The following is a 27,145-nucleotide window of genomic DNA, read 5'->3' as shown; positions in this document are numbered from 1 at the left end:
GAGGGGTGCTGCGGGTGCTGCGGGCCCTGGGGCCGCGGTTGCGTGGGAAAATGTTTGCTTGGGAAGTTCAGAGACAGAGGTAGAGCGGGCAAGGAGCTCGCAGCGTCGGGTGCGTTGGATCTGAAGATAAACAGAGATAGAAGTTTGAAGCGGCAAACTTGTATGGTCTTTTTGGAAATGGCTTATGGGTTTCTGTCAGTGGCATTTTCCCCTGCCGCATTTTTCATCGAGCAGAGACTTATGATTAGAATAGCAAGTCGTAGTGCTATAGCAAGGAAAGCTTTATCGAAGCAGATGAAAGTTCACTGACAGAGCAGTGCTGGGCTTTCCCACAAACGCGTGCACGGGGCTGGGTCTCCGTTCCAGCCCGCGGTGAGAATGCTTCAGGTGGAGCATGGCACAAAGTGCAACTTGATCAAACACAAAGTTCTTCTGTAGCTGGGGCACGGTGCATTAGTTTCCAGCCATATCCTGCTGGAACATCGCACCGGGGCTGGTGGCACCGATGGGATGGGATGGAGGGGTCACTGCTGCTTGGCTGCCTATAGGGACACCTGTGTGGACACCATGTGCCCTCACACCCTGTGTTTCTGGCTCCTGGGAGTCCCTGAGCCCTGCTGTATAGGTGTCTTGTTCTCCTAGCTGGCATTCAGCAGGAAGTCAGTGGTTTCCTTGCAGCATGTCTGTGCTGCGGGGTGGCTCCTTCTGCTCACTGCGGTTTCGCTGTGCACGTCATAGCCCTGCTCCAAAGCGTCTCGCTGAGCCTCATGCCCTGTATCTTCAGGAAACAGGGGTCTTGGGCTTCCCCCAGCTGCTGCCATCCTATGGGGAGAGATTCTCAGTGTTGATGTGATTGCTTTATAGTTCTTTTGCATTTAATCAGAAAGAAAAGGACTTTGACCACCTTCCTGAGGTCCCTACAAACATCGAGTGGGGACATGTGCAAGCAGGCAAAATCCAAAAGTTGCAATGCATTGTTTGTAAAAGTGTGCATTTATTTGAAGGGCATCTCTAAGCATCTGTGTTTGTGTGCTTGTTTTAACTGATGAGTGTTATTGCTGAGTGCGTGTAGTAGCTGAAGATGCACAGAATTTGTAGTTTGCTGGAGTTGTGTAATCTGGGGGCTTCTTAGAGTGACAGTGCTCTGCTGCTCTCTCCCAACTCTCCTATAGCTATTCCAATGGAAACAGCTGGAAAACCTCTATTTCCGTGAGAAGAAGTTTGCTGTGGAGGTGCACGATCCCCGCAGGTGAGGCTGGAGGGGCACTCGGAGCCATGGGAGGAATCTCTCCCAGCGCGGGCATTCCTTGTCCATGCGAATCGATGGGTGGGAAGGGCTCTTGTGCTGATGTCAGTGCAGAAATGTGTTTAATGTTGGCTTTGTGCTATGGAGCTGACTCCTGGGAGTTAGGATGGAGGAAAGGCAGCAGCGGGTGGTGGGAGGAGTAGGAAGTCTAAGTTCTCGGATCTCTAGCATGAAGACTTGACTGGTTGGGAAAGAGGCTTTGAGGACTTGAAACCTAACAGGGCTGTCCTCAAATTGCATTTCTTTTCACCTCTTCAGGATTTCAGTGTCAAGAAGGACCTTTGGCCAGAGCGGACTGGTAGTGCAAACCTGGTATGCAAACACTTCCCTGATCAAATCCATCTGGGTAATGGCAATCAGTCAACACCAGTTCTACTTGGACAGAAAACAAAGCAAAGTAAGTTACACGGCATTTTCCTCTAGGCATAAGCTTCAACACCTCTCCTGCGTGTCCTTCAGTGTATGTTGTTCTATGGATAAACTGCTCTCCAGAGAAAAAATACAAATAGTTTTCATCCGCTTTTTGAGCAGACTATCATCTACGGTATTGTTATTCGATCCGTTTGAGCCTGCCTCCAATTAAGAGCTATGGAAGTGTAATCACAGCAGAGGGAATTCCCACGTCTCAGTGTTTAATCTGCCTTTTTTTCTTTTGTCTCTTCTCACGTTCAGTTTGAACTGGGTGCAAATAGAGGAGGGATTTGGAGGTAGTTCAGGCTTTGGGGCTGGGTTTGAGGAGTGCTGGGGCAGCTGAGTGCGGTCAGGGTGCAAGGGTGTTGCCTTAGCCCTCGGTTTTGTGGGGGATGAGGTGTGAAACAGCATCTTCCGTGACCTTGCGTTCTGAAATTAAAGTAACTTGATTTTATGTTTTAACTCCTTCAGGCAAAAATTCCTTCAGCCAGAAGTTTGGATGATATCGCCATGGATTTGACAGAGATGGGAACACCAAAGGTTTCAAAGCTCGTGACTCTGGAGGCAAAAAATCAGCTTATTATGGCCAGCAATGGCAGCTTAATCTCATCAGGTAACACTGTGTAAATGTAAGACCATGAATACAGCAGCACCTGTGTGTGTAGGAAGGGACAATGAGTCCAGCTGACCATAAATACAGTGAAAATGTGACAGCATGCATTAGTTTACATATAAGATGGTAACATCTATTGTTATCGTATGCTGCTTCCTCTCCTGCTATAACTAACAAAGAAATAAAAATATGCTGAAGGCAGATAAGCACCCATGTAATCTTGGTCCATAGGTAACTTGCCATCAGTTTACCAATTAGTCTGTCCTTGGATGACTTCACGTCTCATCAGAGTTTAAGGTCTAGGGCAGTTTTATCCAGGCAGGCTTCAAGCACCTACCCTAGGAGTTGAATGGACTTGAGATTCCTCAAAAATAAGCAGAAAAGAGAAATTTTCTCAAATAAAACTTGGCTCTGAAGTGGACTCTGGATCTCTCCACCACCTATGGAGGAGGCCTGGGTAGATGGAAGCCTGCCTTGTCCCACCAGAGTGCCTGGAGCTGAAACCTCAGCGAGGAGCATCAGTGCCTGTATCAAAGCTGCATCAAGTATATCATAGATATCCTCGATGCTAATTGTAACATTCTGGATAGTGGGTTTTCAGGTTGTATACCTGAGACTTACTTGCAATTGTTGGGGGTTTGAAGGAGTGTGGATTTCCGAAGAGCCTGCCTCCTGGATGGCACAAGGGCTGCATGTTTTGTCTGGAAGGTGATGCAGTATTACTAGGTTGGCCAGCTTTGGTGAGATCTCAGTTCACCTGCCCGGTCTTTTGTTGTGGGATGGATTGAAATGGCTTTTACCTGCAAATTCTCTATTGAGGAGAATGTATTTTTCAGGCTCTCAGGATTCAGAGGTGAGTGAAGAACAAAAGAAGGAGAAAATTATGGAGCTAAAGAAGAAAGAGAAACTCCTTCAGGAAAAGCTGCTCCAGAAAGTTGAGGAGCTGAAGAAAATCTGTCTGCGTGAGGCGGTGAGAGCAGCACCTGGGGATTGAGGTGGGTGAGAGCCCTTCTTGCCTGCTGGACCTTCACGTAGAGCCCTCTCTGTTCCTCAGGAGCTGACAGGCAAGATGCCAAAGGAGTATCCTCTGAGTGCTGGAGAGGAGCCTCCCCAGGTCAGAAGACGTGTCGGCACGGCCTTCAAGCTGGATGACAACCTGCTCCCTACTGAGGAGGTGAGTGCTGTGGCTTGTTTGCACAGCAGAGGTGGGGTGGCCAGACCGGTGGCCAAAGCTACTTCTAAATAATCCAGCTATTCCCTGGTTGTTTAAGATGAGACAGTTGCATGCCTGTGCTGGGGGATTTAGACAGGTGCTGCCATTATTTCAGCCTTAAAATCCTCTAACCTGAACCCTGATTTGGCCATGTTACTTATATCTCAAGGTAAATGTTGCTGCTAGTTAGAAAAGAGCAGATTGATAATGCCATTTGGCAACCTGTGACTGTGAATTTTTCCTCCTCACGAGCACTGATTTGTTTCGTGCTGAGTTTGTGTTTGAACCCAGAGCGTGACGGAGGTGTGTTGTCCCCTTTGCAAAATCATCTGTCTGTGAGCATAGCTGGGTGACAGATGACAGCAGGAGGAGATTTATCTGTGGCTTAATGCAAGTTCCACCTAAGTAGGTGCTCTCTGTGTTGCTCAAGAAGCTAATACGAATTTTGCTGGCAGAGCCTGACTCAGGAGATGTGCTAATGCAGGTGTATGTTGTTTCTGGACATGAATCTTTCCCCCTCGTTCCTTGAGAGATTTGCTAACTGGCTGTATCATCCAAGTAGCAGTAGATGGTGAGCACTTTGCATCCATCTTTCACCCCAAACTCTCTGCCCTCGCTTCTATAGTACTGGTGTAACCCCTGTCTGCAGCCAACTGCTTATATGCAACTGAAACCAAGTCCTGCTGTCCAGATTTCATAATGTGCTACTTAGCACTTGTCCACTTCTTTCCTATGAGCCTCTCAGTGTTGTTTACAAACAACTCATTAAATCTCCAAGCTCCCTGTTGTATAGGTATGGCGATGGGAATTTTTATTTTTCCTAATGTAGAGAATTCAAAGAGGCCTTTTCAGGCTTTGCCTTGGAGCAGGAGGTTCACAGCCTGCAAGCTGGCCATGCAACAGGTGGGGCTGACCTTGAACTCAGGTATGCAGCTTCAGCCACCCAGCCTTGAGAACCTCGCATCTTTCTCAAGAGATCTTGTGATCTTAGTCACAGACAGAAGATCTGAAGTTTTCCTGTGCTGAGATTCTCGTGTATAAACTTTGGTGTTTCTGTGGTTTGTGCTCAAGATCTCGCTTCGTTACCGCAAAACCAGATTTTCCTTTGTGTAATCTCATCTGAATAATTCATCTCTTGAATCTGCAGGATCCCGCTTTGCAGGAATTGGAGAGCAATTTTATCATACAGCAAAAGCTGGTGGAAGCTGCAAAGAAACTTGCCGGCGAGCCAGACCTCTGCAAAAACGTGAAGAAGAAAAGAAAACAGGAGTATGCCGATGCTGTAAAGAAGCTTCAAGAGATAGAAAACTCCATAAATGAATACAGGATCAAGTGTGGCAAAAAGCCAACCCAGAAATCGACTCTTACTCTGCCAGGTAAACAAGAGAATTCCCCATGTTCTGGGGAAAATAGGAAAAAAGAAGTCGTTCGGTTCACTTGCACGTTTTGTTTACATCTCTCTATGTGATTTTCATCTTCTCCGAGGCTGTTAAGTAAGGAGAGATGCAATTGCTGCATCTGCTACAATAGGCACACGGCTCGTAGGCTGAGGGCAGATGAGCTGCCCTTCTGGGCACAAGTGCAGACACGTAGCAGCACCAGGCAGAGGCCGGCAGTACTATAGATAGAAGGCTGGCGGGAGCGTCGCAGCCGAAACTGGTGTGGTGTCCCAGTTTGTAGCGTGTTGGATGCAAGTGTATTGCTGAGCTGCCGCACGCGAGGTCTCTCTCCCTTTGTTTCTGCAATGCTGCAGTTCTGGCAAAACCAGACTGTGTGAGTTTTCCTGCCCTCGCTGTGCCTCGCTCTCATTGAGAGCTCGGTGTGGGTTCCTGGCCGGCTCGCAATGCAGCAGTGCTGGGCTGTCCATCATCACGAGGTGCTTATCCTGAAAGGCTGATGATTGCTCTTCAATGCGGCCCATCTCATTGCTGATTGACAGAGATGAGGAAAACATCTGTTTTTCCAGCTATTGCTCACTGATCTGGATGCTAATTGTGGGAGGTCCTGCATTACCTGCGTTACCATGCTCGTGATGTGCAGTGACAGCAGAGGAAGCTGCTGAAGGCCGGCGGGAGCACAGACAGCATCCATGCATAGCTGCTGCTGTTTGTTGCATGGAGCTTTTTCTACCATTGTGCAAACAAGGAACTTTGGAGTTGGGCATGCAACCCTTGGTCCTTAAGCAAGCACCATTTAGCCCATTGTCTTGCAATATCTGATGCATGGCATCCTTGTTTGCTGTCTGAGAAGGGGAGCGCGGACAGAAGGGGCTGTGGGTTCCTCTGAGGGTCTGCAGGTAGAAGCAGCAGGCATTGAGCCAGCAGTAGGTTAGCTGGATTCCCTTCCAGCTCCCGGCTCCTGCAGCACAGTGCATTTACACTACCTGAAGCAGCTCTCTCCTGCTTCAGCTTCGATACCTGATTTTATGTGCAGCATTTTCTCTATCGCTGACGATACTCTGGGCTCAAGGTGCAGGGTTGCACAAAGCTGGGCAGTGATGTCACTTGCAGCTGTGAAGTTTGGGACTGGCTTGGAAATGACGTGCTGAATCGTAACGTTGATTTATAGAATCACACCACAGCTGTTTCCATCCCAGGCCCCCAGGGATGGGAGGCAAAGGACACACGGAGCTGTCTGCTGCTCTCCACATTCTCCTCTCCCTTTCCTTTGCTTCCTCTGTACCCTCAGAGAGTTTCTTCCCCTTTTCCAGGGAATTGCATGGGTTTGGGATTTGAATTCGGAGCTCCTGCATCTGATTGAAATCAGTGAAAATTTCCTGGGTTTCAATTAATTGAATTGAAGCAGAATTTGTACCCTGATGAAACATTCACAAATTAATGTCATGCCAGATTTCAAAAGGTATTTAGGACCTACCTGGTGGGATTTCAGGTGTACCTGAGGAGATTAGATGCTGGCAGCCAAGATCTACATGTCTGTGTAGGCTTCTGCCTCCTATAGAAGCACCAGAACACCCTGTGAGATCTCTTACAAGTTGAATGGAAAACACCTTTCTGAATCTTGGCCTGATTCCCACTGCAGCTGAAAAAATCTGCTTTGATAACGATGTAGGCAGCTTGCAGAACCGCAATGGAAACAAATAGGTCCTGATAGGAAAGCGTAGCAGGGCTGTCTTCGGGCTACTGAAGCCTGAAATGGTTTGGTTGCAGCACTACAGGCATCGACTGGTTCTGGAGCTTTAGAAAACAAACTCTGTGATATTCTGAAATTAATGCCGAGTGTGGTTAAAGTGCTTGTTTTCATTCGCAGATGATATAATCCCATCTGAGAGCAGCTCTCTCTCTGATACAACAACCTACGATGACGGTACGTTGATTATCCATTTCTTCCTTCTGCCTGTTTGGAGATACTCATTGACTTAACACCCTTTAGCCTGCTGTTTTATTGTCTTCCAATGACGAATTGCAGCAGAGGAAAAAAGAGCTTAGTCAGGAGTCAGTGTTCATAATGAGTTACTTATTGAAAGGTTCTGCTCTGTGGGCTGATTTGAGTCATCTTCAGGGAAGGCAGCTGGTTGTACTGTGACCAGCCACTGTGAATTTCCAGCAGGTGCTTTGTCCCTGGGACCTAACTGGAGGCGGACGAGTGGCTGGAGGAGGTGGGAGCTGGGAGGAATTGCCCAGCCCTTCTGTCCTCACAGCCACTAAAACTCACTAAAAGTGGAAGAGTCAGAGATAGTAAAGCTCTGTTTACGTTTCAGTGTTACCTGGTGAGCTGCATCTTGCATGGGTTTGGTGTTTGCTCAGCTTACTCATTTCACGCACACACCCACAGACACACATTCACACCCTGTTCCACAAGGTGGAAAGGACTTGGCTTGCCTCTCCCTTCGCTGGGTAATCATCATCTGGGGACAAACATTATCTAAATTATTACTCACTTTTCAGTTCGGGCCTGATTCTGATCTCGCTTGTCCCAGTTTTAGGCTTGTACAACACATCTGGCACTATAAAAAAAAAAAAGGAGTTGCACCTGATTCCTGCTTGTAGAAGTAGAGCTGTGGTTTTGGTTTGGGAACATGTTCTCTGTGATACTTGTCCTGCATTTACCTGTGTTAGTTGTAGTTTCCTTTTGGTTCTAATGAGATTTTACCGAATTGTGCCTCAAGCAAGATGAGAACAAGGATGAAACCAATGTCTTCCCAACTGCCTTCAGCCAAATTTGTCTGTCAGTGCCCTTGCTCATTCAGTCGCTTTTGCAGTCAGTCCCTTTCAGGTTGTAGTTAAACTAATTCTTAGAATGTCATTTTCAAGTGAAGTGCTGAATGGTGAGGGACAGGAACTGGCTTTGGTGCAGCTGAGCGTTCCAGTTCCGCTCTGGGAGGGACAGAGCTGCAGAACAGGTGCTTGCCCAACGTGGTGGTCATGCACAGTGCTGAGCAGGAGCCTCAGCAGCAGTCAGGGCTGTGAGAGCTGCACGAGCCTCCACAGTGTCCTGCCAGGACAGCGTGGTGCAGGCAGCTGTGAGGCAGCCTCCTGGAGTCACAGCTTCTGCCCTCGTCTCCACGGCACAAAGTTTCTGCTCAGTGGCTGCAGATTTGCAGGTAGAGCGAAAATAGCATGGATTTTGCTGAAATAAATACCTCTTCCTTTCCAGCAGGCAGTGAATCCCTCAGCGTGCCAGCACAACGAACCAGCTCCGCACAGCTTTCTCCAAGGCTGCTTCCACCAAAGTCTCTTGGGCTGGAGAGAGTTCATCTCAGAAAGTCATCCATGAACGAGCAGCTCTTGGAATCAAGACACTCCAGGTACTGCACATCTTGGCTCTGCTGGGCTCTCTGCATTGTTTGGCACAAGAGCTCGATCCTGTCTGTGTCAAAAATTTATTATGGACTCTCCAGAGTTGCTGCTGCTTCCACACTTCTCTTGTGGTTTAAAAGTTTGGCAATAAGAGTTAAGTTTCCTGCTTAGTAATACACATGTGTGCAGGTAGTCATCGGGGGCTGTGAAACTGCAGGGTAGTGCTGTCTTTGTGAGTCAGGTGAGAAAGGCAGTGGGAAGGGTTGTGCTTAAGGAATTGCTCGTACCCACCATTACTTTCACTCTTTATCTCTATTTTTGTGGTTTGTTTTCAGTGTTAAACAACTTGTCTTTTTCCTGATGACTGTGTAATTGCTTCAGATAACACCAAACTGTACCCATCCCTCCTGATCCTATCGGTATTTCAGCAGGTACATTGTTACAACACACACAATTCACTTGAGACTTGAGAGGCAGTTTGTCTAAAAATAGGAGAATTACTGGGATGTAAGCCACGTGCCAGCACCAGTGCCAGCTGCAGCGAGTGGTTCAGGTTCCCATATGGATTTATAGGATTTGGGCACTTTTGTGCTCAGGGAACAGCTCCATGGAGCACATGGGAGCAGTAGCTCAGTGGTGGGATCGTGCTGTATGAGTCTGGTCTGGTGTTGGTTGTTCTCAGTATAAGGATTCCCACTGATCTCAGTGTTTCTTGGACTGTGTCTTTTATAAAGCGTTCAGATTATATTTTTTCCCTTCCCTTTAAGACTCTCGGTCTGCGTGGCTTGCATCGTGTTTAACCAAACTGGAACTCTCTCTCCTTTGCTGCAGGGACCCTCTTTCCACTCACAGCAGTCCTTACCGCACCCTGGAACGACCGGCCCCGTCCCATGGAGGAAGGAGCATGCCTACAACGCCTGTGCTCACGCGCAATGCCTACAGTAGCAGCCACTTACAGTAAGGGGCTTGATCTTGAGTTCTGAACCGTGCTAAAAAGTCTTTTGTGGTGCAGCTCTCCCTACTGCAAGGCCAGGCTCTCAAAACGTCTCGTCTGGATATTTGGGGCACCGGGTTGCTGTCAGCCACCATCTGCTGGCTCAGTGCTGCACCGGCTTTGTGATATGCACGTGAGAGCGTTTACATGAGCAAAACCGCTGGGCAGCAGCAGAAGTAGCAGCGTGCACTGCTGCACGAGTGGGTGTCTGCTTACAAAATAAGGGTGAGATGGAAGCTGTGTGCATGCTTACAGACATCTTCTGTGGATTCATGTCCTCTGAGCCTCCCAAGAAGTATAAGACCCAGTAGAGGAGAGAGATCCAAATTACTGCCCTTACTGTGGGAAGGAGAGATGCTATAAATGTTGAAAGAGGTGGTAAAGACCTCATGGTTTCTTTAGCTGAGGTAACACAACTGTGGGACACAGGGCTGAGGGAAACCCACCTTCCTATGCTCCCATCCTCGCTCAGCTGCTTGGCTAGATGTTACATACTTCGACTGTGAGCTCGCTCCTGTAAGTCACTGCAGAATGAGAGGCTGTGAGCTTTGCTGCATCTATCACTCACAGGTTACCTTGCTCACCGTAATTTTTATCTGAAAAATCTCCTGCTGCTGCAGCAAGTGTACAATTCAACCAAGTTGAGTTCTGTGTAAAAAGGAAATACTGGTTTGGTTTTGTGCTGTGGCCGGGGAGGAAGCACGCCTGGTTTGTCCGCGTGTGCTCTCTCCAGCTCTCTGCCTGCATGTGACTGCATTTAACCAACCTACATCTGTATTGTTGCAGGCCAGATGTTTCCCCGCACCACTGCAGGCAGCGCAGTGGCAGCCTGGAGTCCCAGACCCACCTGCTGTCTGAGGTTCCCGCTGAGAAGACGGCCTTCTCCCTCACAAAGTCCCAGAGGAGCAGCAGCACCGAGATCCTAGATGATGGGTCATCCTACACCAGCCAGTCGAGCACCGAGTATTACTGCGTGACACCTACGCCCAAACCGTATTATACGACTCAGACGCTTGACAACAGGACCAGGGGTCGAAGACGGTCAAAGAAACAGCACATTTCTGCTGCGGGTTCGGGAAGTATGCCAAATCTTGCCCAGAAGGATGTCCGGAATGGCGTCTACCACAAAAGCCAGGAGCAGCCTTCCTCCAGTTACTACATTTCTGGATATTCCCCGTACACCGAATCTGATGTTTATTACAATGGAGGATATGTTTATGAGAGCGATACAGAGGGACAGTACAGTGTCAATCCTTCGTATCGCTCCTCGGCGCATTACGGATACGACCGTTACAGGGAATTCAGGTCCTACAATGAGGACGAAGTGGACAGAGTACCGCACAACCCATACGCAACCCTACGGCTTCCTAGGAAGCAAGTTGCTAAAACGGAGCATATAACCAAAAACATTCACAAGGCCTTAGTAGCAGAGCATCTCCGTGGTTGGTACCAGCGTGCCTCCAGTCAGAAGGAGCAGGGTCATTGCCTGCAGGCAGGCTTTGAGTCTGACAGAGGGTCTCAAAGGAGTTTGGGCTTTGCTGGTCTGCAGGTGCCGTGCTCTCCCAGCAGTCGGGTGTCGTCTTTCTCTTCGGGTAATGTCTCGTTGGTTCTATGCTATGTGTTCTTTACATCCCTTCTGTTCATCAAACTCTGCCCCTGTAATGAAGTCAGGAGGATATAAGCAAGGCTGAAAGGTAGATAAGGAGCTCAATGGGATTTTTGTTCCCGTTGTTCTGTGCTTGGGAAGAGAATTGCTCGTTGCCTTCTCTGGGTAAAACTTTTACTGTTTGTAAGCACAGTAACTCAAAGAAGCACAGAGAGCCGTATGTTTCAAGCAGGAATGCCTACCAAGTAGAAGCAATACGCTCACCTGTATGCCATACACATCCAATTGCTGTGACACTGTCCAAAATACAGTGCAGTTGGCACCACTGAACAGTCTTTAATAAAGAAAGATTCCCTCACCTGAGATATCACCCACACACTGCTTTGCTCCCCATGGTGCTTGTAGATAGTATTTTGTTTGCATTCTCTTTGTGTCGCACAAAAACCCATAGAGATCGCTAACGAGAACTGTGTCATTTGTCTTATCTCCTTTGGCTGCAGAAAGATCTAATTGGCTGTAATTTTTTTTGTTTTTAATTCCAGCATCTTCTGGGAACACTGCTGGGAACTGGCGGAACCCACTTGCACTGGGACTTTCAGATTATGATACGTTATCTCATTCCTCTTTTGCCAGCTCTTATGGAAACGCTTATGGCAACCTTCCTTTGCAGAGCAGGTGAGTAAAAGGTGGAGATGTTCTGCCCCTCCTGCATTTTATAAGCTACTAAAACATCTGAAGCAAGCAGCTTGGTTTCAGAGGGCCAGGATGAGGAGCACTTACAGAGTTGCCTTTATGAGAGTGCCTTCATCATATTGGTGTAGATCAGCCTAACTTTACCAGCAGCCTTAAGGGAAGGGGGATCAGACGTGGGGACGAATGAGCTCCCCCAGCTGCTGCAGCCAGAGCCTTGCACTCCCAGCAGGGCACAGCACCCTGCGCACCTCCCTTCAGCCACACACCCACGTGCTGCTGCTCCAAGGCAACGCTGCCATCGCTCAGCCCCTCAATAAACCAAGCACATCTTGCTTGGCAGAGCTCAGCCGCTGACCTCGGCACGACTCGCTGCTGCTTGCATCCTCCCTGGGTGCGGGGGCTTTCCCGAGGACTGCCAGGAGCCCAGGATCCCGCTGGGGCGTTGCAGAAATGCATGCGGCACTCTTGCTGCTCCTGCTTTGTGGTTTCGCTCTGCCCCGGCTCTCACACGCCAGCTGTCACCGGGGAGATCGGCAGCCGCCTGTCCCAGAAGTGGCTGTGCCTGCACAGGTGCCACCACGTCTCAGTGCCCCCGTGCTAAGCGCAGCCAGCTGTAGTAAGTAGTGCGCATGTGTGTGCCCGGCGCCGGGGTTGTGGTTTGTGCTTGTGCCGGGCTGCCTCGCAGGGAAAGGACTGCCTTGTTGGTCTGCTCGCTTAGGAAGAAGCTAAAGTGTAGGAGAAGATGCAAAGGCTTCTGCTAGATCCCTGTTGCTAAGCTAAACGCCTTGCTGTTTTTATTGCAGTGATTTAAAAGATCTGTAATAGTAGCGTTTAAGAGTGTTGTTTCTACTAATTACTTAACTTCCTGTAATCGAGCTTTGAAATCTGTGTATTTTGGCAGCTTTTTCTGAGTGTATTTTTTTTGCTATTAATTTTCCGCATCCTGAATCATTTGGCCGATCATTAATCCGTGGGGTTTTCTTTGTTTCTATTTCAATGTGACTATGGCAAACGAGCAATCAGTATGCTCCGTACTCCTGACAACTCTGAGCAGCAGCGATCCTGTTGCACGCAGCTGGCACGAAGCCTGGGGTTTGCGTTCGGATCCAAACATTGCCAGGGTGCACTCGCAGCATCCACAGCTCCTTCCAGCCTACGGGGCCGTGTGCTCGTGCCCATTGCACCGAGGTGGCGGGCACTTGGGGCTCTGGGGAGGACGGGAGCTCCTGCTTATCCCTGGTGCCCTATCTCTTACAGAGCATACCCGGAGCCGAGCCAGCTGGGCGATGATGAAGAGAACCAGCTGGAGGAAGACTTGCACAGCAGCGAGCAGAGGTTGTTCTGGCACGAGGATTCCAAGCCTGGGACGCTCGTGTAGACCGCCCGCAGCCCCGCATTCGTACCCTTGTGTGCCTTGCACAAAATGCTGTTACTCCGAAGGAGATCTCGGGTGCACCTTCCAGACCGACGTCGCCGGGAACAATGAAATTCAGCATTAAGAGGGATTGTAGCAAAGTGACAAAGTCTTACCGAGAATGGCGTTTCTTTCTGAGTCCGGATCGCCTCCACGAGCAAGGGCAAGCCACAACTGAATCTATGACAAGATGCAGCACTTGGTTGAAGTATTTATGTTCAGCGAGCACTTTTGTTGAAAGGTTGGAAGGTGTTGATAGCAAACCTCAGAAAAAATAAATGTGAAAAGGAAACTTACGGAAAAACCCAGGAATTCTAGGAGCACAATTCTGATGTCTGAAAGAGGAACAAATGGGAATTTCTTCCGCCGTGGCTTGTGAGGACCTGGAAGGACTTTCATAAGCTGATGAAGGATTGATTCTGTGTGTGTGAATGAGGCAAAGGGTGACTTGGTCAGTATTGGAACATTACTTGAAGGAAGGCTGGATTTTTTTGTTGTTGTTGTTACGGAGGTTTGAATGAATTCATCTGTTTTCGGGGTGTTGTTAAGAGTGATCGGCAGCACCGCAGAGGAGTTCTGGGGAGAAAAGGATTAGCTGTCACAATACATCACGTAAAACTGTGGGCTTGGGAAGCAGGAGGAGTCTGCTCCTCCCCGTGATGAAGTGTCACAAACACCCTCACCGTTCGACCTCTCCGTGGTACAACCTCCCTGTCCGGGGGGGCAGGCGGGCCCCATCCTTCCTGGGTGGCAGCTCCACGTTGCCGTGCCGTGGCAAATGGAGGATGGAAACGGGGAGCTCTGCTTGGCACAGGAGCAACGTGACTAACGGCCAGTATTGTAGGCTGGGTGCACACACAGCCAGCCCGGCGGGTGCCTTAGAATGAGGGGCATTAACATTGCACCGCGCTGCCCGGCGTGCTGCGGAGTCACCAAGTGACAAACAGCGTTGGAACAAAACCGTGTGTCTAGAGGAAAACAGTGCGACTGCAGTCTTGGTCTGAGAGGGATAAACCTACCTCATATCATCCAGCTGTAGGAACAAGTTAGCGTGGGTTCTCTTGCGTGATTGACGACGACTCGTTTGCATACTGTAAAATCCCTCTCGCGTCTCAGCTGTACGTGCTTCAGGATCCCAAACGATGGTGCTCTTCTTTCTTTTATACAAAGGATTAGTAACTCCCTGTTCATATTGTGAATAGAAAGGTTTCTGATACGCTTTTTTGACGTTTTTTTACCGATATCTCAGAGCATGTAATATATACAGAAGGACACACTTGTTAAGCTGGTACTTAGTCGTTTGTATTAGGGTCGCGATTGGGGAATTAAACGAACAACAAAACTAAAAGCCAACAAAAAAATAACTTATTTCCTCGGTTTTACATATTTGTATAGCCTTCTAGAAACGCAAAAGCTCTTTTTTGCTTATTCTTTTACTACTTACGGATTTCTAGACCTATTATTTTGTATAGGTCAATAAACTGCAAAGCGTGCTACCAAAACCTCTTCGGCATTTCTCCTGTTTCTCCTCGAGGTATCTCTGCTTGAGTGCTTGGGGAGAGCGCGGCGCGTGGTATTTCCAGGTTTGGGAGTGTGAGAGTGGGTCAGCCTGGTCTGATTCCATCTGGGCTGTGCTGTCACTGAGGGTCGGTGGCGGTGGCTTCCCTGCAGGTCCCCCAGCTTGGGGCAGGAGCTGTGTTAGTGCCAGGGAAGGCTTGCCCTGGAAAAACCATCTCTGCAAGTCTGAATTTCTGGCGGTTATTTGTTGTTTCCTGCTTTTTTATGATAAGCATAAGCTTAACCAGCGCTATTTCATCCCTATTTTCAGGTTGTTGATGAGCGTATTAGTGGGCACTAGAGATACCCCACGTTGTCATGTTGTTCCATTTCTCCAAGCAGTTCTGGAGCCTTTTCTGTTGGCTCACTGAGTGCATGCTTGCAGCAGGCAGCTCTGTGACTTGGGGTCCATTGCCCCGTGCGGAACAAATGCTGTCCCTGCACTCTGGCAATTCATCAGCACTCACAAAGGGTTTTCATTTGAAGAAGGAAATGAGTTGTGTGACGAGATCTGCTCCCCATTTCAAGCATTGTTCACGTTCCTTTATTTTGATGCTGCAGCCATTGAATTTTGCGTGGGCTTTTCCCTTCCTGCTCAGGGCTGGGCTCAGCCTGACCTGCCCATGTCGGCACAGGGCTGGCACCCGGCCGACGCCGTTGTTGGGCCGAGATGGGGATGGTTTGGGATGACTTGGGGATGGGTGAGTTGAGAACCTGGGAGTTGCAGGTGGCTTCAGCTGGAGTCCATCTGCCGTCCATGGGGCGCAAAGCCTCCAGGGCTGGATTTCAGCAGCTGAACCCCTCGTGGGGGACAAGGCAGAGGGCTCAGGGCCTCCCGCCCTGCAGGCAGCCGGGTTCTGCTGCCCGCACCCCTTTGGGCAAGCAGAGATCCTGGCCCGCTGATCTTTGCTGGCCCTCAGATCTGCCGTGCTGCTTTGGCACACGGCTGTTGTGGCACCGGCTCCGTATAGCGCAGCTGAAAAGGTAACGATGATGTGGTTCTAATGGTGACCGTATTTGTTCAAATATGGAATTCAAATGACCCAGGCTTTGTTTTGTCGTGTTACTTCAGCTGGTGAAACTTTTCCGCAGGCTTTCTCCAGCAGGGTCAGCAGGGACACCTAGCGACCAGCCGGTGCCACTGAGGAGAGCAGCCTTCCCACCTCCGGAGTCCTTAGGAATTGGTGTTTGCTGCCATCCGGAGCAAAGCTCGGACACGAGCAACGTGACGCACCGAGGTGAAACGCTCGCGGACACCAGGTCCGTGTGACTGCTGCAGGATGCAGCTGGCAGGATCGTGCTGCTGCTCCGTGGTGGTCTCGGGCTTGTTTGGCTTTGCTGGGTGATGCTGCAGCAGCACTGAGTGTAGCAAAGCCACGCAGCTCCTGAGCAGTTCGGTGCTGCTCCTCAACCTACTTCATTCTTTTCTATCATATTTAATGTGTTTCTGTAGCTGAGAGCTCGGCTATACCAGGGCCTCATACAAGCATTGCAACAGGTCAAGTTAAAGCAAATAGAAGCAAACTTACTTGTGTTGTTTTATTTCGTGGTTATTGGTTTAAAAACAATTCCCTGCTTTCTGTGTTTTGTATGTTTCTGGAGCCCCCAACACAAGAAGGACTTGGAGCTGCTGGAGCAGGTCCAGAGGAGGGCCATGAAGATGGTCACAGGGCTGGAGCACCTCCCCTGTAAGGACAGGCTGAGAGAACTGGGGCTCTTCGGCTTGGAAAAGAGAAGGAAGGCTTCGAGGAGACCTTATAGTGGCCTTCCAGTACCTGAAGAGGCCTACAGGAAAGCTGGGGAGGGACTTTTTATAAGAGCAGAGAGCAACAGAATGAGGCGAAATGGTTTTAAACTGGAAGAGGGCAGACTGAGACTCGATATCAGGAAGAAATTCTTTACTGTGAAAGTGGTGAGGCACTGGAAGACGTTGCCCAACGAGGTTGTGGATGCCCTCTCCGGGAAGCATTCAAGGCCAGGCTGGATGGGGCTGTGAGCAACCTGATCTAGAGGGAGGTGTCCCTGCCTATAGCAGGGGGTTGGAACTGGATGATCTTAAAGGTCCCTTCCAAGCCAAACCATTCTGTGGTTTCTATTTACTGGGGATCCTGTGCTGGGGGGGAAACTCCACGTCCTAAGGAATGTTCTTATCTCACTGCAAACAGAAATTTCCTGGAGTGGCTTTCAGATTGTTTTGGGCACTTGTTGCAGCTGCTTGAGATAAGAACAATGGGGGAAAAAAAGTCTTGTTTTATTCTGTAAATATGCAAAGACATAAACAGTTCTGCGTGCTCATTCTCAGTGCTCTGGTGCTGGCATAGGGCAGAGGTTTTAATCTGGATGCAGCTCAACTTGTCCCAATTCGTGCAGCTTTCATTGGAACCAATTTAATGTTTGTTTCAGTGTAAGTGGGGTAAGTACAGATGTGGATGCTGGCTGTTCCACCACGAGATGGGATGATGGGCTTCATCCTGGCACAGAAGGTGCAGCCAGGGGGTGGATGGGGCTGTGCCTGGCTTCCATCTGGGTTTTCAGGCACAAGCCCAGCTGAGCTTCTCAAAACCACTCTCCACGTCTCCAAGCACTACCATGACACCAGAAGATGCAGATGGTGACATCCTCAGGTAGGGATGGTGACACCCTGATGCACTGCCCCTGCCTTACCTACCCAGGCCTTCACTTCTCAGCTGCTGGATGTGGATTTAGGACCACATGGGTCATGTCCCAGGGCACGACTTGTCACTGAAGGCCGTTACCCCCAGTGCTGACAGTAAAGCTGACGTGACATTTCCTGCTTGTAAGAAGGGATGGTGTAAGCAGTGATGGGTGCTGGTAGTGCAGGGGGACACGGAGGCAGTAGGGTCCTTGTCAAAGAGTGAAGAAACCTCTGCCAAGGAGAAGCTCTATCTCCTCCATCCGGCTTCATTATCCATGTCACCATAAATCCCTCAGCAAGCCCTTGACTTCTGAGGGATGTGCACCCTCTCCCAGGGCTCAGCAGTGTGCACGAGTCTCAGTTTCTAGTTAATGGTTGGGGTGCCATCAACGAGCCACAGGCGGAGAAGGGTTTGCAGCCAGCAGGGGCTCAGCTGGAGTAACTCAAGAAGCAGCCTCCCACCTGTTCCTGGCCAGAGGTTAGGGCAGGACATGTGCAGAACCCATCACGTAGCCCCTGGGCACTGCCCCTGGGCACGTTTTGGTGGCAGGGTGATACAGGGCATGGGGCTGTGATAGGTTTGTTCACTGTGAAATCCAGATACACCCCCATGCCTGAAGCAAAGGGTGACACTGCTACCCAGAAGGACTCCAGGTTCTGGTATCTGATCTGCTGGCTCATTGATTCTTCTCATTGTCTGGTTTGTGTTGAATTCAGCAGTTCAGCTGGTAGAGGAGATCATCACTGTAACCTTCCAAATGAGTGGTGTTACTCCTTCAAGAGCCCTCTGTGCTTTGTTATCTCAGTTTCGATCAGACAGAACTGACATGCACTGGTTGGAGGGAAATTATATATTTGGCAAAGAAGGCAGAGGACATCGTGCAACTTAACTTTAGCTGCTTGTTGTAGGGTGGGGCTTTTGTCACTCTTGAGGCTCTGCCATGCAGAGGTGGAGAGGATGCGAGATGCGATAACATCACTAGCAGCACAGAGCCCATCACCTGCTTGGGACCAACAGCTGGCACTGACCTCCACCTGCTGCCCATGTGGATTGGGCAGGTTCTGTTCAAATGGTTTCAAACAGCTGAAATGGTTCAGGAAGCGGCAACTGATGATTTCAGCATCCCCAATGCGAGCTGCTGTTGGACGTGCTGGCCCTTGCTTGCCTTGCAGGTATCACTGCAGGGTGCTGGGCCCTGCTTGGTGCTGAAATCTGCTCTCTTTATTTCCTGGCATGGCCCAGCTCCCCCTGCACTCCCCTTCCCCTCTGCACACGTTCTCATTTTGGTTTCCCTGCAACAGGGAACACGGACGATGACGCTGGTGCTGTCCTATGGCACAGCGAGGACTCAGTTCAGCTGCTCTCAGGCTTACCTGAAAGTGGAAAGTGCAAAATAAATACATAATAAATCTCCTTGGTTATGTATTGGGACTGATCGAGGCACCCAGGCCTCTCCACATCAGGTCCCTGTCCCCCTGCTTTGCCCCAGAGCTCCACTTTGCAGCTCCCTCTCAAGCAGCTAGGGCACATGCCTCAAAAGCCAGACATCCCTGCCCTATTTAAGCAGCGCACTCCATCTGATCATATATCTGTAACTGCTTGGAGGTGCGCGGGGTGTTTTTTTTTTCTCCCCGGTGACTTTCCCACAGGGTGTCTCTCCACGATTGCTCTCATTACTCAGCGGTTGTTATTGTTCAGGTCCCCATCATCTGACCTGTTATAAGCCCCATATTGCGTTACAGGGATTGCTGGACATTCTTGGTCTATGCTTCTGTTGGTCAATTTTAGACTGCCCCATCGAGCCTATGAGTTTCTTAAAAGCGATTCATGGTTATGTTACACAGGCACATTCTCTGACTGTTTTCCACTTAATGCCTTGGCACTGGGAAATGGCATGGATCAGTAGCAAAGGGAAATAAATATGTGGGTTTTATTAGCGAAAAAATGACAGCCAGCATTATAGAAATTCCTCTCAAGTATTTGGCATCAGCATATGTGCCATCGATTACCTTAAATACAGAACAAATTTGAGGCACTCGAAGCACGGCTTGATGGCCTGCTTAGCGTCAAGTCACGACACAGGGGTCAACCCCTCTTGATATTTGAGTTAGAAACTTGTCAACCCTTTTGCTTTCAAGACAGATAGGCTGGAAGCCTCGGAGAACGTGCACAGAAGAGAAGAGCCAGTTGCATAGAACAGTCCTGCACTGGAGCCTGCTGAGTTTCATGCAAGAATCCAACTGCACATAACTGCTTGCCTTAGGAACAGTGAGCAGAAGTACAAATTGTTCATTAACAAGTGCAGGCTTCTTTTTTTTTTTTTTTTTTCCTATCAACACAGTAAGGGTTCATTCTTTTTATTTAATGCTTCTTACATCCCTGCATCTCGTGCAGCAGCTCATTAGTGCCGGGATTCCTGAGCAAGTGTCAAATTGGCATGAAATGATGAGTGCTACCAATAGAAGTGGCTTTCCTCTCTCATTGGAGTGGTGGCATTAGGGAGGATTTTGGACAGCTCTCATGGAAACGCCCGTGAAATGTTACTGGGAAGAGGAATTGGGTTTTGCCTTGGAAAGGACTTCTAGATTTGGCCTTAAGAATGGTATCAGCCTGAAGGGTGTCTTCTGCCTTAACGTGCTGTTTCCAGTACACCAAAACACTAAGCAACGTGTTAGAAAAGGAAGTGGATCCCGTACTCAGTGTAATTTATGGAGGAGACCTAAAGTAGGCAAAATGTGATACCCACTTTGGAAATCTGGGGGATTAGCACCTGTGCCACTGGGAGAGGTGTCACTGGGCAGCCTTCGCCCTGTGCCCGATGGGGAAGGCACTGCTCTCAGAGGTGTAGTGTTTCCTGATGGCAGTATTGACCAATGATATATTTCTACTTAGAAGAAAGCTTGCTTTTTAAATCCCTGTCAGTGTTCTCAGTACTCCTCTTTTCCATCCTGAGAGGCCTTCATGGGTTGACCCTACTTAACTCAGCAGATCTGGCAAGACCAGGGCCCAAGATGGGCCTGGCTGCGGATCGTGGAAATACAAGAAGGTGACCAGGGGCTTTATTTACAGTCAAGAAATTAGCAAGCGATTTGTAAGCACTGAATGGACAGCTTCTGTGACCCAAACAGCATGGTTTGGGAGAATAACATGCCGGCTACTGGAGAGCATTGATTTATTTGATAACATCAGGAAACCATTTATGGACTCTATTATGGACAGCACTTGCTGGGGGTTAGAGCTGCGAGAGCAGATAGATTGATGTGTGGGTCTGCTGTTGTGCTTGCTACTGCATAATATAAAATAAGGATGGCCTCTGAAATACCGAGGGGGCAAACAGAAGCACTATGTTCTTGGCTTGGTTTGTTTTTTATTTTTACATTTGCCATTTCTTTGATTCTTAAATTTTTTGACTCTGGTGTACCAACCTGCGGTTTGTGGCTTTTTAATTGAGGTTAACAGGGCTTTGGACACCATGGTTCTTGTTACAGAACCCAGCAGTGTGAAGCTTCGTCTCACAGATGTGGTTTTGCTGCAGACTCCGGTGGAGCATGACTGAGACTGGGCTCCAACCCGCTAGGATTTGGGTTTCACAGCTTCTCACCTGCGGCTTCTTTCCTATGAAAGATACATTCACGGTCATAAGGTGAGGACTTGATTTGATGGCCCCTGAAATGACAGTTCAAAGTAGGAAAAGGATGAACCTGAGATGTGTTTTTTCAGCCAATATCTGGTGACAGTGCAAGTAACATCCATGATAGAGAGAGGCCGGTGGGGATGTACAGAGCAGGGCATTGCATCGCTCCTGGGCAGGACGTGATGTGCTGGGGAACCCTTGCGATGGAGAGAGGGATGGACTCACTGCCTCTTCCCAACTTGAGAGCTTGGTCTTAACCAGGATCTGGCATTTGGGAGAGCTTGTAGGTCATGCAGCAGGTGACCTTGCACTGGCCCCCCTGCAGTATTCAGGTTTTAGGACCTCACTAAACGTGGTGAAATCCCCCCTCTGTCTGCAGTCCTGGTTTTGAGACATCTGAGATGTGATGGAAATTATAAAGAAAAATAACTTCAAAATGGGGCTCCCCCAAGCACCTCGCAGGCAGCATCAACTCCACCCATGCGCTGGGGGCAATCCATGCACGTGGAGATGCACTGAAATTCTCATAAAATTCCCCTAGAGAACGACCATCTCCTCTGGGTCTCAATGGGGGACGCACCAGCTGCACTGAAATGTCAGAAGGGTTTGCACAGCTGACACGTTGCTGAAAATGGAGCATGGCAGCATCTCCATAAATTCTCTTTATCCAGCCAAGTGCAGCTTAATATAGACTTAGCGGTGCTGCCCGTCTGCTGCACTGTGACCGAGAGCTGCCGCCGCTCATGACCAAAACACAAAGCCTTCGATTTAACCAAATGAGCTACTGCTAGGGGGGAAAAAAGTCAAATTTATCTTCCTCTTTAGTTTTATAAAGTAATAGGGGAAGGAGGGAGCGAGCAAACATGTCCGAACTCGGCCAAACGTCGGACGAAGACGTGTCCCCCGAGGACATCAATGAAGACGAAATCCTGGCGAACCTCTCCCCCGAGGAGCTGAAGGAGCTGCAGAGCGAGATGGAGGTGATGGCCCCCGACCCCGAGCTCCCCACAGGGATGATACAGAGGGATCAGACGGAGAAACCCCCAACGGGCAGCTTTGACCACCGCTCCCTGGTGGACTACCTGTACTGGCAGAAGGCGTCCCGACGCATGCTCGAGGACGAGAGAGTTCCCGTCACCCTCCTGCCCTCCGAGGTAACCAGCAAAAAATCGCCCCTATCTGTTGTGTGTCTGCTATGGGATCTGTGTTGTAGTTGCAATACGTTAATCTACCCCTGCTTCTATTCTTTGTTAGAATGGTATGGTACAAAGCATGAGTTTAAATGGCTTAAAAGCCTCAGTAGTGTCAGGATCCAGCTTGAACTGGTGTTAAAGTTTATGTTTAGGTGTTTTCCTAAATCTTTACTTGTGTTTTTTTAACAGAAGAAAATCCTAATGCTGTTTCAGTAAAGCAAACCACTGAGAAACTCTTGGAAAATCAATCCAGAGGATATAAGAAACTGGTTTGGCTTTGCACATTGATTGACACCATATTGCTTTTCCATGGAGCACTTAGGTTAATGAGTATGTTTAATGTAATCATTGGCAGAATTTAATGTCACACTGGGGGGAAAATCCTACACTCCATTTTTACAACGTGAACGTTCATAAACAACCAGGCATGCAAGCTCCGTGAACTGACCCCACTCCTTTCAATGCAGTCCTTAAATTTATTGTACCATCCACAGGATTTGAATAGAGGTTAAGATCACACTCAGATATTTGTCAGAGTGGGGCCAGCCCAACCTGTGGGTCATTCTCATTTTTTTGGGGTCTGCCTTGATAGCTGTGGCACTTCTGGCCCAGAGCAGCCCCTCTGCCTTCGAAGTCCCAGGGCTGTACTCAGAAAGGGGGGAAATTCTTAAAAATCTCATCCAGGAGGGTGTCTGCAGCAGGGGGGGGGGAGGCTTGCAGGTGGTTTTAATTTGATGCCGAAAGCACCACTGCCTCTCAACAGCTGTGTGCAGAGCCAGTTTCCTATCTCTGGACTCAGAATGAAACCGAGTTAATATTGTGCTTTATCCATGGCTGCTTCCATAACACAGGTACCAGCACACGGCCTCGTTGTTTGTGTGCCAGCTGACCCCACTGCCATCATGATGTGTCCTTCCCCCTCCCTTACGCTGAGAACACAGCCAGACTTCATGTGGGCCCACAGTGTTTTGTGGCCCGTGAAACAAACTTTGCCTCTTGACAAGGAAATGATAAAAATCACACCAAATCCAGAAGTAGATTAGGATAAGAACTCCTTAATCCCTAGAAGGGTTTCAGGACCACCTTAATATAGCGTTAAATCCATCCAGGATTTATTGGTCGATGTTCTTAAGGGGCAAAGATGAGAAATCTTCCTACAGCCACTTTCAGAGCAATTGTCCTTTCATTCCACACCAAGCCAGCACGTTGTGAATTACAGGCAATGGCACATTTAAGTGTTACTATTCTACAGTGGACATAGAGGTATGAAAATACAGCCATCCCATTGTTTTAGCACGAGGTTAATGTTATTTTGGCTATTTCTGTCTCTTGCAGAGAATGGCTGCAGAGGAGATGGGAGACAGCTGTGGTGGCCCCGGAGACACAGGCAGCAGGAGGGGGCCAGAGGCTGATGGAAAGGAGCGGCACTACAAAAATGAGAGCGTGTCACATGCAGTAACACAGCCTGGGGAGACGAACAGAGATGGAAACAATGAGGAGGGAGAGGAGGAGGAGGGGGAGGAGGATGAGGAAGATGAAGGTGAAGAGGAGGATGATGGAAGTGAGTCAGAAACAAAGGAAACTTGTGTTAATGAAAACCATCGCAGTGATCAAACAAGCAAGCAACCAGGTACTGAATCAGGGGAAACCACAGAAAAGCCAGATGAAAATGAAAAGAAAATCTCAAAATTAAACATCCCCAAAAAGTTAGCGCTGGATACCAGCTTCATGAAGCTCAGTGCCAGGCCATCAGGAAATCAAACCAACTTAGAAGAGAGCTTGGAGAAAGTCCGAAAAAACAATCCAGAGATGAAGGAACTCAACCTGAACAACATAGAGAACATCCCCAAGGAAATGCTGATTGACTTTGTCAACGCGATGAAGAAGAATAAGAACATAAAAACATTCAGCTTGGCCAACGTGGGAGCCGACGACAACGTCGCGTTTGCGCTGGCCAACATGCTGCGTGAGAACAGGAGCATCACCACGCTCAATATCGACTCCAACTTCGTCTCTGGGAAGGGCGTTGTGGCCATCATGAGGTGCCTGCAGTACAACGAGACGCTGACGGAGTTCCGCTTCCACAACCAGAGGAGCATGCTGGGCCACCAGGCCGAGATGGAGATCGCCAGGCTGCTGAAGGCCAACACCACCCTGCTGAAAATGGGCTACCACTTCGAGCTGCCGGGGCCCAGGATGGTGGTGACCAACCTGCTGAGCAGGAACCTGGACAAGCAGAGGCAGAAGAGGCAGGAGGGACAAAGGCAGCAGCAAATGAAGGAGCAGAGGGAGCTGATCACCATGCTGGAGAACGGACTGGGCTTGCCACCTGGGATGTGGGAGATGCTGGGGGGGCCGCTGCCCCAGCCCAGGCCGCATGAAGCTCCCCCAGCACCCAAACCGCCCATCCCCACCTCAGCACCTCAGGGACGGGGGAAAGAAAGCGCGCGGCCTGCGGCCCCCGAGCAGCGGCGTGGGGCTGAGCCCAGCTTCAGGGTGATCAAACTGAAGAAGATCCAACGCAAACCTGCAGTGCCCGAGTACGTGGAGCCCACTGAGAAAACCAACCTCAAGGACGTGATCAAGACGCTGAAGCCGATCCCCAGGAGAAGGCCCCCTCCTCTCGTCGAGATAACACCGAGAGATCAGCTGCTGAACGACATTCGTCAGAGCAACGTCGCTTACCTGAAACCGGTGAGTGTTCAGTGGTGGAGGGGATCGTGCTCCAGAGCTGCTATTCTCATGGAGTCGTAGAACCATTAAGGTTGGAAAAGACCTCTGAGATCATCCAGTCCAGCCCCAACCCACTCCCACCGTGCCCACACACCACGTCCCTCAGTGCCACATCTCCACAGTTCTTGAACACCTCCAAGGACGGTGAGCCCACCACCTCCCTGGGCAGCCTGTGCCAATGCCTCACCACCCTCCCTGAGAAGAGATTTTTGCTAATATCCAACCCGAACCTCCCCTGCCCCATCTTAAAGCTGTTACCTCTCATCCTAGGTTTTACCCATGAGCACTTCAGTGGGACTTCCAAGCACACCCCAAGCTGCATGCGGTTGTTTTATGGCATCCACGGGGGGGATACCCCAGCATCACCAGGGCCTCACTGCCTTCTCAGGCTTTTTTTGCCCCATCACAGGGCAAAAGAAATTAGTAAAATCCTAATGATAGGTGTGGAATTTTAACTCTGAGGAACTCAATGCTTATGTGCTGGTAATAATATATTAGTTATTATAATATGCAAATGCTCTTATAAGATCAGGGATACAACGGGTTATTTTTCACAGGATTCATTTAATGCGTCCTCAGGCCCCAATAAAAAAACATGCTGTAGCCCTCTTATATTTTTACTTTCTGTAGCAGAGATGGTACAAAGACCCCTCTACAATGTGTTTTCCATGGGTCTGTGCCTGCACCTTACACTTTGAATTATAACAGCAGGATGGGTAACAGATGCTTTTTCTCGGTTGCCTGAGTACAATTTTAGAGTTGCATAGAAGCATCTCAGGTAAAATAGTTGATCCTGTGCAGTACTGATCTTCTGCAAAATGTACAAATTATGGATTTTGGTTTTGTTGCTCATTCTTACTCTGTTATTAGAAGTTACTAAGGTGCTGGAAGGAGGATCAGGGGCCAAATTCACTCAAGGCACCCAGAGGTGCCTGTGCTGGTGCACACAGAGCCCAGTGGCCTGATGCTGGGAACCATTGCTCCAGGGAGCCTCTAATGCTTATTTTTTGGCTTCCCTGCAACATTACATTACTTTGCACTGTACCTTTATTCAAGGAAAATCGAAAGCTGTTCGACATATGTGCAGTTATTGATGCTGATGCCTCTGTGTTGCTAAGGTCAGAGGCAGAGGACAGAAAATCCTTTACAAATAGATATGTTCAGTAGTATTTTGGAATTAATATGCTGCTTAATATCGACTTTTTTATACAGTGGAGGACACTTTGCTTTCATTTGCCTGCACAGAAGTAACTGTTCCCTCAGGAATTTCAGGCAGTGGCTTGTCCTGACATATCAGAAGGCACCAGCCCTGCACTGACCCTGAACCTTTATCTGGTGTTAATGCTACCGGTCTGCCCCCAGACCGAGAGTTGGGCTTATGGCTTTCTACTGGCAGAGCTCTAATCCCGACCCCCCCACACACACACCCCTAAATCCCAGGCAGACCTTTACAGCCAAGGGCTGTGGGATTTGCTGCTGTTTGCTTTCCCAGAGCTGCTCATTTGCTGAGCTGGGAGCCGCGTCCGGGTGCTCGGGTGACCCGGAAAGATGAAACAAAGGACATTTGTGCTGATTTTTGTTGATCCACCTAGTGTCAGGCCAAATGGCTTGGATTTAGGGCATTAGGGTTTTATTCTCATCTGCTCATGTGATTTTTGGTAACTGCTTTTCTGCCTTGATATCCTCAGCTTCGTGTCACTCTGGCACGTTTTACTGCCTGAGCCAAACTGGGTGTCCTTGCTCTCTTTGTGGGGGAAGCTCATTGCTTGCAAAGGGATCTACTGGGCACTAAGCATTACAGACACCAAGTGGGGAACTGTGGACAACCCAAACTCCTGACCAGAGCTCCCTGATGCTCCTTGCTGTTGCGTTTCTGATCCTTTCACGATTTCTGAAGGTTTGAACGTTTGTGTTAAACTAAACCGCTCTGAGGAATTTCCTCACAATGTTTCTTTGTCCTTGTCCAGGTGCCATTACCAAAGCAGCTGGAGTGAGAGACCCAAAGCAAACAACTCAGAGCAAAGACTGTTCAAGTTTTGCTTACAGTTGTTTCAGCAGAAGCTTTCTGCAGAACCCAGGTGGTGTATGTGACTCTTTGGGAACAAAGCTTGCGATATGCACTTCTCTAAGTGTGATGGAAAAGGCTGGCATGGGAAAAATCAGCGCTAGGAGTTTCCATCAGGTATCAAAATCCCAGTGCCATCTGTCTGCCAAATGGATTCGAGGCTCCAGTTTGTTGTGGGAGGATTTCCTCAGAGACATCAATAACCTTAAGTCTTTCTAGTTTGTCAGTAAACTATTTTGCTTCCATGTTGTCCTTCTGCTGTCCAATTCTGCAGGAACACGCTGTGCTTTAGCTTATCT

The 27,145-nt window shown here is 49.0% G+C and overlaps 2 protein-coding genes across 11 annotated transcripts in view; both read left to right on the top strand.

Annotated features, from left to right (window-relative positions):
* FRMD4B (FERM domain containing 4B) overlaps window positions 1-14,513 on the top strand; it is a 108,687-nt gene extending 94,174 nt beyond the window's left edge. For 6 of the 10 annotated variants that reach the window (XM_021409422.1, XM_021409423.1, XM_021409421.1 and 3 more), the window contains 13 exons: window positions 1,173-1,249; window positions 1,565-1,703; window positions 2,189-2,330; window positions 3,167-3,300; window positions 3,385-3,504; window positions 4,691-4,919; window positions 6,811-6,867; window positions 8,158-8,308; window positions 9,132-9,257; window positions 10,081-10,886; window positions 11,443-11,575; window positions 11,934-12,209; window positions 12,851-12,988. In XM_021409422.1, the coding sequence (XP_021265097.1) occupies window positions 1,173-1,249; window positions 1,565-1,703; window positions 2,189-2,330; window positions 3,167-3,300; window positions 3,385-3,504; window positions 4,691-4,919; window positions 6,811-6,867; window positions 8,158-8,308; window positions 9,132-9,257; window positions 10,081-10,886; window positions 11,443-11,575; window positions 11,934-12,209; window position 12,851 (2,391 nt within the window). In that variant the 3' untranslated portion in view covers window positions 12,852-12,988. Of the gene's footprint in view, window positions 1-1,172; window positions 1,250-1,564; window positions 1,704-2,188; window positions 2,331-3,166; window positions 3,301-3,384; window positions 3,505-4,690; window positions 4,920-6,810; window positions 6,868-8,157; window positions 8,309-9,131; window positions 9,258-10,080; window positions 10,887-11,442; window positions 11,576-11,933; window positions 12,211-12,850 lie in introns of those variants that run through there. The other 4 variants (XM_021409417.1, XM_021409419.1, XM_021409420.1 and 1 more) reach the window with 4 other exon arrangements.
* Window positions 19,562-27,091, top strand: LMOD3 (leiomodin 3). Its single transcript, XM_021409046.1, has 3 exons — window positions 19,562-22,009; window positions 23,384-24,742; window positions 26,749-27,091. The coding sequence occupies exons 1-3, from the start codon at window positions 21,719-21,721 to the stop codon at window positions 26,773-26,775; spliced, it is 1,677 nt and encodes a 558-aa protein (XP_021264721.1). The 5' UTR covers window positions 19,562-21,718; the 3' UTR covers window positions 26,776-27,091.

This window comes from Numida meleagris, chromosome 11 (assembly GCF_002078875.1).
Source record: "Numida meleagris isolate 19003 breed g44 Domestic line chromosome 11, NumMel1.0, whole genome shotgun sequence".
In the NCBI taxonomy this organism is placed as follows: Eukaryota; Metazoa; Chordata; class Aves; order Galliformes; family Numididae; genus Numida; species Numida meleagris.
This window is presented reverse-complemented; position numbering and strand designations above follow the sequence as displayed.

Excerpts from the sequence above, each read along its gene's own strand:
- LMOD3 (XM_021409046.1), top strand. The coding sequence starts at position 21,719 with ATGTCCGAACTCGGCCAAACGTCGGACGAAGACGTGTCCCCCGAGGAC. Across the intron at positions 22,010-23,383 it reads TCACCCTCCTGCCCTCCGAG|AGAATGGCTGCAGAGGAGAT; the intron begins GTAACCAGCAAA and ends TGTCTCTTGCAG. Across the intron at positions 24,743-26,748 it reads ACGTCGCTTACCTGAAACCG|GTGCCATTACCAAAGCAGCT; the intron begins GTGAGTGTTCAG and ends GTCCTTGTCCAG.